Source organism: Phaseolus vulgaris, chromosome 9 (genome assembly GCF_000499845.2).
Source record: "Phaseolus vulgaris cultivar G19833 chromosome 9, P. vulgaris v2.0, whole genome shotgun sequence".
Classification (NCBI taxonomy): domain Eukaryota; kingdom Viridiplantae; phylum Streptophyta; class Magnoliopsida; order Fabales; family Fabaceae; genus Phaseolus; species Phaseolus vulgaris.
In genome coordinates this window covers 36,961,190-36,973,519 of record NC_023751.2, presented here as the reverse complement: position 1 = coordinate 36,973,519, position 12,330 = coordinate 36,961,190, and the positions used below count along the sequence as shown (strand labels likewise).

The following is a 12,330-nucleotide window of genomic DNA, read 5'->3' as shown; positions in this document are numbered from 1 at the left end:
TAAAATGAATTCAAATATTATATGCATGAATTAAAAGATATTAAAATTAATACATGTAAGAATTAAAACAAAATGATAAGTACTGGAACCAAAATAGTTATGTTAAAAAAAATTAACTCACTGGTTAATGATACAAGCAGAAATTTCCATAATTACTTGAAAATTTGGAATTCAAAAAATAGTTCATGGAGACTTATGGAATAAATTACTGTGTTCTGAAAATAAAATTTTAAAATAGAATTAAAACTCAATTTTATTTAAAAATAAATAATTTCAGAATGCAAAAACTATGAAAAAAAAAATCTATAAATGCTGTCAGTAGAAATATTTTTATCCATATCTCCTATTTATTTAAGAACATTTTTATCATTTCAATATACATCAGATACACGTTCAAATTTGATCAATTAATTGCGCATAATTTTGTATATAAAAAATAAAATTCACTAATGATATACTTGTGAACTAAAAAAATTATAACTCAACTTTTATTTTTCTCATTTGAATTATTTTGTTTCTTCCTTTAACTGGCAAAAAATATAAATTAAATAAAATATATAATTTTATATGATTATTTATAGGCAAAATAGGTTTTTAATGCATTTAAATATAATTAAATTTGGTTTTAATCTTTTAAATCTATTAATTTTAACCCTCATAATATGTATTTAAATATGTAATGACATATTAATTTAAAATAATTATTGATATAACAAAGTTAGATACATTTGGTCATCATTAACTGATCAGTAGAGCCATATAAAATAAAAATGTTTTGAAAACTAAACCCAATAAAATAATTTCTGTGAGTGCTAAAATCTCACAGTTAGATTTTCCTACAAGTAATTTTTAGCAATTAAAAACTGTTTTCCTCATAATGTATTATAAAAGGAAAATCTTAAATATTATTTTTTTTTCTTAGTAAGGAACATAACATTAGTTATTATTTTATATTTTTTTAAAGAATAATATTTTATTCTTTTTAAAAATTAGTATTAGTGGTAAATTAAAAATTTAATATTTTACCATCAGGGTTTATTACACTTGTTTTAATCTTAAGTTTTGATATGTAATAACAAATTAATAGAATTAGTGTTAAGAAGTGAACTTTTAAGATTTACACCCAGAGCCTCTAACCTCTAGTCGATGTAGAATCTTTAACACTGTTTTTATGTTGAGACTACTAACTCATATGTAGAAATATATGTTATGGATGTTCCGATAACTATCTGATAAGAGGTGACACGATCTCCAACACTTAGAAATTATGTGTTTTGAAAGGAAAATTATGAAGTTCATGATTGAAAGGAATAATATCACCTTGGTATTTGATATACAACATTTCCTGTACACAGAAGACACTCAAAACTATTCACATTGGTTTTCAATCAAAATGTATATTTATATCTTTGCTATAGCCATCCTTGATGCAAAACTTGTACTTAAGCTAAGCCTTTGGCTGTTGCAATCTTCTTGGCATCACAAGGTGGTTTTGCAATGGCATCACAACATTACTGCATTTCAGATCCTTTGTTGTAATACTTGGCCAAAAGGTTGGAACTTGAAAGGATATGTTTGTACAAACAGCAAGTTGCTCATCCTACAGAGGGATCCAACCCTGTTGATCATATAATTGAGGAGTTTGGATGAGAACAATGTCACATGTAAACATTGTTTTGTTGAAATAAATAAATAGAAAGAGCTTTTACCTTGATTAGTCCCGTCTCAGTACCACACAAAATGATGTCATTGGCTGCAAGGATGCTTGTTATCTTGCTTCCTGCTGATATTCTCCCCAACTTTTTTGGTGTCCCTCTCAACCATATCTGGTTTGGGAAGTTAATTTCAGTTTAAGAAGCTATCTTGTTATCATTTGCTTAAGAGGGTAAAAATCAAGGTGAAAATTCAAATGGATCGGTTATGCTGGTTATTTTTTTGCATGTTTGTATAAAGTTCTGCTTAAGTACTTGCAGAAAAAGGAAATAAGAAAGCAAAACAAAATCAATTTATTATATGTTCAATTCCATCTAACCATATTAGAGTAAATGGTCCAACATATATACTTGTGAACCTATCAGTATTACTTGTGACCCTATCAGCATGCAGTTGAATCGTGAAGAATTAGAGAGTTTATATTTTGAATAGTGAATTGTATCACGAATAGTAAGATTAATAAACATTTAAAAAAATATAACATAACATTTAAAAGAAGGTATAACATAAAAATATAATTAATAATCACAACCATGTTTATAAAAGAGTGGTTCTATTACTAATCAGATTAGGTTAATATTATAATGGTTGGATTGGGCTGGATTATATGCCCAACTACTTTATTAAATGAAAGAAAAAATTAAAATTAGTGTTTTTATAAAACCAATTCAAGTGATCCGACCCGGTTCACACCTAAACCCAAAATAAGACCCAAGCTACGATATGGAACCATTTCGTGATTCATACTATCTGTGATACGATTCACACGATACAATTGTGATACGAGGTAAAAACGATTATTCTTACTATTTGTATCGCGCGGGCATCTGGAACAGTATCGTATAGTACGATTCGTATCGTGAATCGTATGATACTTACTACCAGTTCAGTTCTTTATGTATATCCAGTGTCTATAATTGATAATTTTTCATTAGATATACCTGAATGTGGTTTGGTGAAGAGCTGGAGATTAGGTACAAGAAGTCTTCTACCACCTCCATGGCCACCACATTATCTCCTTTGTCAGTAAGAATTGAAAGCTTTGGTTTCCTAGTTCTTTTCCATTCCTGTGTAATCCATCCATGTCAGGAGACATCAAGGTTTTTCTTGAGCTCAGGTTGTGATTCTCACCTTGAATGTAGTGCCTTCAACTTGTTTATTTGCACTATAGAGCCAGTCTCTATATGCTACAACTGCATTGATGGGCTTACTTTGCTTCCTCCAACTCCTTGTAGGGGGTTTGATCTCTAGTTCACGGTTGTGTGTTGTGGAATACTCCTGAAACAATACCATGTCATGCTTGCAGTTTATTTGGTTCTAGAATGTATGCCAAACAACAAAACACTAACCTGTATGCTTGAATCTGTGCATCCAATATACAACTTTCCTTGAGCCACTGTCATGCACTTCACATTCTTGCCTTTGAGAATATCTCTGGTCACTCTTGATTCATTAACTAGCTGCAAATGGTTAAAAAGATAAATGAATAGTTCCAACTTTCATTAGCTGGTTATAGAGAGGATCTGGTGGGGTATGTGCGTGTGATTTTGCTTTCTTCAGTGGAACATTTATCTGACAAATTATGGGAAGTTTTGAAGCATCACCTTTAGTCCCTGGCTTTCTGTAATGGCAAAAACTGTTTCACCATGTGCCCGCAAATGATGAATTGGTTCCTTCAATACTATAACTTCAACACATTCCAGCTTTCTCTGGATCATTTTCCACACCTATTTTATGTATGTTCTTATAAAATAATCAGTTCATTTTTGTTACTAGAGGTCTTGGTAGAGAAATAGAAAGTGGTGACCTTGTAAAGGGTGTGCAATCTTACCCTTATGGTTTTATCAGTGGATCCACTTATAAGGCAGTCAGATGGTTCATAAAGTGAAAAGCATGTCACTGACTTCTTGTGCTCCTTAATGTCCCACACAAGACTTGCTGAGTGCCCCCTAATATCCCAAACCTGTGACTCGATGAATGTATAACATGATTTAGCATGTAGTCTATAGATATAAAATATACACCACATGAATGATGAATCAGATAATGTGCTTTTTACCTTGATTGTTCCATCTGAATACCCACTGAACAGCAATCCCTTGAAGTAGATGAGGGAGCAAACTGCTAAACTGAAGCTGCAACCTGCCTCAAGGATTTGTGTGTGAACGCAAGAAATACGCTGCTCTTACCACCAACATGATTTGGGTGATGTCAAAAAATAAATCATTTAGTAGTGCTAACTATGCTAAATAAATAGGCAGCAAGGTTGTAAGAAATTCAAGAATAAGCTCCTAGATATTTAGTCCTCTTTTAGCCCTCACCATGTTTATTTTACCCCACATTACCAATTTTGTATCTTTTACTTAAATGCTACACCCTTAAACTATTCCTCTATTAGCTTCAAAAGTCCTTATATTTTCAGTTAAAATGGAGGTGATAATGAAAATCCCCCCACCATGTTGGCCTTAGACTGCTGACATACATACTTTTGGCATCAATCATGTTAATTATGGGAACTTTACAAAAATTCTGTACTTATAGAATATTCATGCAAGTGTTCAAACTTAGTACATGAATGAGTACTCACTGATATGTTTGGGAGCAAGAAATCGGCTACTCTATGTAATTCCTCAGCCATCCAAATAACATTTGAAAGGCGCCTTAGTGATTCCTTTACTCCTTCTGAGAAATGCATTAGTTTTTGTTTCCCTACATGTAAAACAGTGTCTGACTTAATTGAGAAAATGGATAATTCTTGATCAGGAAGTACTCTATCATTCATAAACATAAGAATGAGAAAGGCAAACATAGCAAAGCTTTCATGCTTATAATCAACAGGTACAAAATGTCTTTTTTTTTATAAAAACTTTCATGTTAGACATCACTATATAACTTGACATCTCAGTTAGGCTAACATCTCAAGTAACAACAATCATCTGTCATCACATGAAAAAAGTATTATTAAAAAAAAAGAACACAAAAAAAATATGGAGGGATTAGACCAAAACTCATATGTTAACAAAAACAATACATAGGTAGACTATACCTATTCATAAAGAATTCTAGGAACAGACTATATGAAAGCCTATTATACCAATGAAATGATTCTTTATGAATAAATCCTAAATTAGCTAACCTATCAGCACACACATTCCCTTTATGAAAAATATGAGTAACCATAAACCTAGTCTTCCCACAGTAACATGTACAAAATGTCTTTGTTTATAACTATTTTATGTTTATTTATAGGGTATGACATAAACCTTGTTGAGGACAATACCTTTTCCCGAGGCATAGTTAAACATGCACATACATGCTAGAAGTCTTTCCTCCAACTCCATCCCAGGGTGCAGAAACTGCTCAACTCCACTTAGTATAATCTCAGATGCAGAATAACTGATGCTGTCAGGACTTTTTGATATATGACATCCAAGCCAAGCAATTGCTACAAGGCAATCTCTAGAAACCCTCTTTATCTTGCTTCTAAGAACCCTATCTAAAGTATGGAAGACAGAATCCCCAAGACTTATGATACATTTGGCAATTTTACTGCACCACAAATCTGTGCTAGTATCCTGCATGTAATGAAATTTATGAATCTCCTTAAACATGTTACACAGCACGGTTCATGCTGTCATGCATATGCTTTGAACATGCACACACACAGCATTTTGGAAGCTTACCTGTAGACTCTGATCCAACCAGTTGAAGTTCTTTATCATATTCTGGTGATAGGGAGAGGTCAAACCTGTCTTTCTCAACAACCATGCAGTTGTATATGGTTCTCCTGTCCAAGAAAATGTACCAGCCAGATTTGATAGAATGGAAGCAGATAATATCTGCTCTGAGCTTTCTTCTGATGTCATTGCCCTGAGAAGGATCTGCACTGCTTCTTCTCTAAACACGGCTTTATCAGGAGAGTTCTGCATTATAGTTTTGTTTTGTTAGTAATTAAAGGCTTCAAGTTTCACATACTATCTTACCAGAGTCATTTGGTCAAATTTATATATCGGAGTCTAAGATTTTCATAAAAATAAAATTCTAAACATCAAGTAATTTCAATTAGAACTGAGATATTTTTCAGTGACTTTATACCAAATATATCATTGAGTGACTTCAAAGTTTACAAACTTCTAATTTTGAGATACACATGATATATTCTCCTTTTGACAAATATTTTTTTTGCTCAATATTAATTATGAACACACAGTAAATTAACTAAATGAAATGGAATGTTCATGTACTATGCAACAATATGGCTTAATTTTTTTTTTCCTCGTGGAAATTATTGAAATTCATGAACTGTAGACTTATATTTTTCTGAATTTTAACAATTACCAGTATGTCTAACTGAAGCAAAAAATTTGCTGCTAAAAGTTGGTGATCAGGTTGTAACTGATGTGCACAATGCATTAGTATCTGCATAATATTGATGCTTCTTTCTTGCTGCACACGTTGCAGCAGACTAATAGCTGATGATCTGAAAAATAAAATTGAAAATAGTAACAGAAAACTCTCTGAACTCTCTGAACAAGGATTACAACAAATATATGAACAAGCCATATCAGCAATTTGTTAAATACATATATGCTGCAAGTATTACTCAACTATATTCAAATAAACATGAATTGAAGATATGGTTGCATAGTTATATACCGTGGTATACAAAGGATTTCCTGAAAAAATTCTAGAGCAGTGCATTTGGCGCGGATGTTTTCCGACTGCAAAAGGTGGATAAAGGGAGCAAGTGGAGTGAATTGCGATACATACTTTCTGCACTGAGGATCATACTGCATGCATTTTATAAGAATGGTGGTTAAAGAGAAAAATTCTTCTAGATTATCATTCCTGGCAACTTCTAGAAATCCACTGAGAACATGAGGAGAACTGATGGTAGCCAAATGCATGTTATTTGTGGCATAGTCAAATGAAGTTACTAGCTCTTCAATGATCATCAAGGATGCAGCATGAGGTGTCAAAAGAAGTGACTCTGGCCTATTCTTGTAACTGTTTGAAGTGCATACAATCTCCACTAATATTGGCAGAAGTTCCAATGTTTTTATATCTATAGGTGAAGGATTTATTAAATAGATTAGAATTGCTGCCTCATGGACATTTTGTTTTAGAGCACTTGCCAAATCACACAACCTTAAACCTTTCTTCTTGACATCTTCTATGATTGACTTGTTCCTTGAAATTATTGTTGTCAGAATAGACACTGATGCTCTTATTTTTCTTTCCTCTTTGGAAGTAGAGATAGCTATTAGCAGCTCATCCAAAATCACATCCTTTAAGGAAGCATAAGTGGCGCCTGATGAACTAATCAAGCTCTCATAAATTGATGCAATGTCTACAGTATATTCTTCATCACATTTTCCTAATACCTCTGAATAATGTAGTTCTGTAACTCTCCTTTCAGTCAGTTCTGACAAGTCTTGCAGGGAATATCTTCTGGAGTTTGAACAAAGTTCATCAAACTTTCCTAGGCTATACAATCTTTGTATCTCAGAGTTTTCATGCCTTTTCTGGCTGGGCCTATGTTTGCAAGCAGGTGTAAATGTTACATGATCAAACAATTTTTTTGGCTGTGATGCATCCTCATTTAATTCATCCACTCCAAGACAATTTAAGGGAGTAAGTCCAGTTTTATCTCTGTATTTTGAGATAGATAAAGCAATATCTTCTATGGACCTGTTGAATCTGCTAGAATCAAGCTTAATTATGTTTCTCTTGTCCAACTGCTCTTGAATGGGATGTTGATGAGTTTGAGGCAAACCAGAGTGTTGTTGTAGCTTCCTGTGAAGGTCAGTTACACGAAATTCCATGAGACAACTATAAACTATAGTCACTACAAGAAAATCATTAAATAGAAACCAAAAATAATTCATTGTTATATTCACTAAATTAGATATTATGACTAAAAAAAAATTTTGTTTTTTAAATTAGTTTCTATTATTGATAAATAGTTTCTAAATTAGTATCTAATTAGCTACTAAAGTTTTTGCTACCAAATTTAGAATCTAAATAACTGGTAGTTAAAACCTTGGTAGCTAATTGATACCAATCTAAAAACTATTTATCAATAATAGAAACTAATTTAAAAACTAATAATTTTTTTAGTATCTAAAATAATATCTAATTTAGTCAGTATATCAACTCATTATTTTTAGTCTCTAAAATTTGTTTTTATTTAATGATATTCTAGTAGTGAGTGTAGAGCTACATTAGATTTGACATGAAGTTTGAGAAAAAAAAAAGACTATTAAGGAGCCAAACCAGTTGTGAATTTCTGGTGGTAGATCATCTGCTTTAGTTATTGTGGTTTGTATATAAATTTTTCTGTCATCCACATTTTCCTGAATATGAACATATGAGTTAACAATAAAAACTTATTTTTAGCTTATAAGGTCAAAATTTGACAAACAAACATATTTTAAGAGGTTACTACTTGTCAATAAGAAATCTTTTGAAAAGTTAGCACTAACCATGTCCTTTCTGGCTCTAAAATCCTTAAAGAATGCATCCACTGACACTGGTGTCTTAGAGTGTGTTTCTATCATCATATCTTTGAAACATTTGATACTTGAAATTGTTTGGTTCTCTTTGCTTTGATACTCAACTGACTTAAGTTGTTTAAGGGCCTTCTTATCACCTTCATATTCAGCAACATCCATGAATTGTTTTGACTCATGTTCCATTGCATGCATCACATCTTGAGAATCAAATGGATGAACCTTTTTATACTGCATTCTCATAACAAAGAATTTAGGGGAACAGGAAAGAAAAGTTGTTGATGCATCTATGATCTAACATTGTAAGTTTCCACTTGTATACAATAAAATATTGAAGTGTTTAATTGAAATGAATTTTGTCATTCCATTGCCAGTAAAAGAAATAAATAAGAACAAAGCTTACCATATTGCAACTTTTCAATCTTGATTCATTGTGAACTGAAGTGGAAGAAACACAGCTAGTGTTTGGTACATCCCTGTTCGTAATAGTAACTTAATTTTAGATGAAACAGTACCATTCCAAAAATCTAATGTCTGTACTTCAACAAACAGTATCTTATGTCAGTTTTGTATTTCTTTCCTTTGATATTCCTACTTCTCCTTTTATCTGTATTCTGTCTTTAATTATTAGAAAAACAATTATGGATCATGACTGAAATTATTCTATTGCATTCATTAAATGTGTGACATTTTAAACCTATTTAAGAAAAAAAGAGGTATAAACAATTGAACATAGTATCATTCTATTCCACCCCTTTTCATCCATTCAAACATAGCCTCAAAGTCTAGCTCTCAAGTCCTAGAACTTCACGTGGTTTACATTTTTCTGCATACTTTTTGCCTCTTTCAGTTGAAACGTGTTTGAGAAAGAAATGTACCGTGTTGGAGCTCTAGTTCATGTGATTGAGTTCACATGAGTCTCTTTACCAACATTAAATTGGCTGAAAGTCCCTGTCAAATATAAACTTGAATTTTGCTAAATGCCTAAATCTAATCACTTTTCTAAGCCACAACAAAAAACACTGCATTTTAAGGTTTTAGAGCCTAGTTTTTTCCTCAAACTATGGGACTTCAGAACACACCAGGTTCCACTTATTGAGCATTGTTTGAATGTGCATTAAGTTGAAGAGCAAGGTTTAATCTTACACAGAAGGTGGTGATTGTTTGCTGCAGTAACTGCGCCACCATGGAGTCTCTCCATAAAGCATGACCTGGTAATACACCAGACACTCCTTGTACCTCCTTGCCACCTCCCTAATTGCTCCATCCATTTCATCCTCAGAAGACACAGATTCCAAACTTCTACTGCTGCAGTTACCCTGCATCATGTGAATGCTAGATTGGGGGAAAAGACTTTCACAAAGTTCTGCCGCAAATTCTGTCCAAACAAGCCTTGGTGAGACCAACACTGCTTGGAGAAAATGCAGTGCAGCCTGCCACTCATCTCCCTGAAGCTTCCTAACCACTGAGAGGTAAAAGTAGGAGCAGCACACTAAGTAACGGTTTGGAATTGTGGCTGTGACCTCTTCCTCATCAAGCATTGCAGGCACCTGAAGCATTTGTTCTGAGTTCATCAGCCTGAAGGATCTATCTTCTGGCTGTTGAGCTTGAATTGCAGCCTCAATGCTGTCAATGCCCCAGTAAAGATTAGACAACACTGACTGCTCAGAGAATTCAAAGAATTCCTGCTTTTGAATCCTTAACTTGGAGGTGCATCTCAGTTTCAGACCATTCCTGGTCTTCTCATCTACCAAGGTGTCTTGAATGAACCTGTTGATAGAAACAAGCACCCATATGTATTTGAGGTCTAACATCTCATATACCCTTTTTGGAAACTTGTTCAGAAGTAAAGAATCACGTTTAGTTATGACTTTTAGCTTCTTAAAATCACATCTGAAACGTGAAACCAACTCTGATAATGGTATCAGTGAGGGATATGAAATTGAAGAGGAAGTGGGAGCCCTGTGATGATTGGAAATGCTGATATTGTTGAGTACTTTGGTGTTGAATATGAGAAGTTGTGTATGTGATTAGATTATAGGTAGAGGTTTAGCATCTGGTAGCAGTTTCCTCCCGTGACTGTTTTCAGCAAGATTCCAAGTTTCATTGGACCCTTTAATCTTCTATTGCTTTCAGACAAAAAAGAGACCGTTGTCTTTCCTTCAGTGGGAAAAGTTCCAAAATAATGAACATTATAGTGCTCCACTTCACGTGTACCTTATCACTATGGCTTTTCTTTCTCTCTACGTTTTTCAATTGCCGACTTCTCCTTCGTGCTATATTAAGAAATGATAAAAATATACTTTTAACTCAATCACATAAAATCGACTTATTAAATAAAATTTGCATTCACTTATATACTATAAAAATGCTTTAATCTCTGGCCGATATCGTACATGGTTTAGGACTTGTTAATAAGTGTAAGTGTATGCATGCTTAGCTTTGTTCAATCATTTATGTGCTGTGCATGTGCAGTAGCTAGACACACATCACAGGAAAGAGGTGAAATCTAGTACACGCTAAGAATCCTGTAGGGAAACTAGGTTGTCATGTCATCTTAGGTTGAATTATTTGCTCCACTAGTGGTTCATTTGATGATCACACACATGCACAAACTTTGTGCTAAAGGCCCTGAAAACTCAAATATTCAATTTACATTTACATGCACATTTTATTAACATGCATTTTCAAATTGCATTCTCAATGTCCTTGGCCTAGGAGGACACAAAATCGTGTATATTCTCTTGCAAAACTTTTATTATCTTCTTAGTTTTTGGCAAACTGATCAATCCTTTGAGATGGCACTGTTGTAAGATTGTGCTTGGATTTTTGTACCTTTACCTGTGGTCCTGTGAACATTGAATTGTTGGTAAAAATGACTGTAACATCCCAACGAATACAGTTACAAGCTTCATTGGGGTTTGAGTTAACAGCTTATTAAGCACTTATTTAGGGTAAACCTAACCAAACACACTTACTTTAATATAAGTACCTAATAATTATAAAGTATTAAGATGTGAATTTTAAACCACAACTCAACCTTATAAAGTTTGTTTGGATAATGATAGAAGAAGATGTAGTGGAAGTCATGAGTAAAGAATTAGCTCGTGATACCGTACCAAGAATTGAACTTTAAGTTTAACTCAACTTTATCAAGATGTTTATATGATAAGGTTTGTACCCACTTTATAAACTATGAAATATCATTATTTCTAGTTGACGTGGAACCTGCGACAGAGCAAGATATGTAGCACAGACACTGATACGGACACTAATACAACACGGACACGAAGATATGTACAATCTCTAAAATGTAAAACACGGGAACACATATCTATATATTATATAATTATGAATTATATAAAGTTTTTTTTACCATCGATAAAGCAATATATACAAGAATGAATTATATAAAGTGACAATAAAGCTTTATGTGCACAAATATGTTTCGGTTTTTTCTAGCAGAAAGATGTCTCTCATGGCTGGTTCAAAAATATTTGTTCCTTATTTTTATAATAATAATAATAATTTATATAACAAGTTTGAGTTTTTAGAAGATTAATATATCTTTCCTTTTTAAAATTGTGTTATAATTGTTAGAAATCCAACAAATATTTTTTTGAATTGAACACTTCACTAATACGTGTCTTACGGGTGTCGGTGTTCGATACGCATGTCCGACACATACACGCTATTTAAAAGGTGTATTTGAACCTCGTAGGCAAAAGGTCTTCACAACATGATATTTTTATTTTGAAAGTAAAACTAGGATAAATCAAATTTTTAATTAAAATTTGGTTAAGTGATATTTGAACATACCAACATGGCTCCAAACATGCAAAACAAAGTTGTTGTGAAAGTTTCCTAAAATAGTGTTTGTCCGAAATGTAGGAAGTGAAGATCATGTTACCCTTTAAACAAGAGTGGAAGTAAACATTGGTTTAGTCTGAAATTGAGAATAAGGTCCATTTAAAAGAAAGTTAGGAATAGGAGAATAGAGTGACGTAGATGCATCTGCAAACAAAAACATGAGTAGTTGTTATGTCAATTTAGAAGTTGGAAGTATTGTGGAGAAATGTGTCTCTAAGGTGGACTTACCATAAAC

At 32.9% G+C, this 12,330-nt stretch overlaps 1 protein-coding gene across 2 annotated transcripts; it reads right to left on the bottom strand.

The window, feature by feature from the left end:
• Positions 1-1,301: 1,301 nt before the first annotated feature.
• On the bottom strand, positions 1,302-10,479 carry LOC137821247 (putative E3 ubiquitin-protein ligase LIN-1). Of its 2 annotated transcripts, XM_068625749.1 has the most exons (17): positions 9,372-10,479; positions 8,629-8,701; positions 8,199-8,456; positions 7,990-8,069; positions 6,370-7,509; positions 6,052-6,193; positions 5,397-5,636; positions 4,994-5,288; positions 4,301-4,422; positions 3,773-3,892; positions 3,545-3,676; positions 3,318-3,440; positions 3,063-3,173; positions 2,845-2,991; positions 2,655-2,780; positions 1,710-1,826; positions 1,302-1,618 (listed from the first exon to the last, which is right to left on the bottom strand). In XM_068625749.1, the coding sequence occupies exons 1-17, from the start codon at positions 10,037-10,039 to the stop codon at positions 1,601-1,603; spliced, it is 3,912 nt and encodes a 1,303-aa protein (XP_068481850.1). In that variant the 5' UTR covers positions 10,040-10,479; the 3' UTR covers positions 1,302-1,600. The 2 variants fall into 2 exon arrangements, 1 of the variants encoding a protein (XP_068481850.1); XR_011082756.1 differs by lacking the exons at positions 1,302-1,618; positions 1,710-1,826; positions 2,655-2,780; positions 2,845-2,991 and having other exon boundaries at positions 3,318-3,456.
• Positions 10,480-12,330: the final 1,851 nt, after the last annotated feature.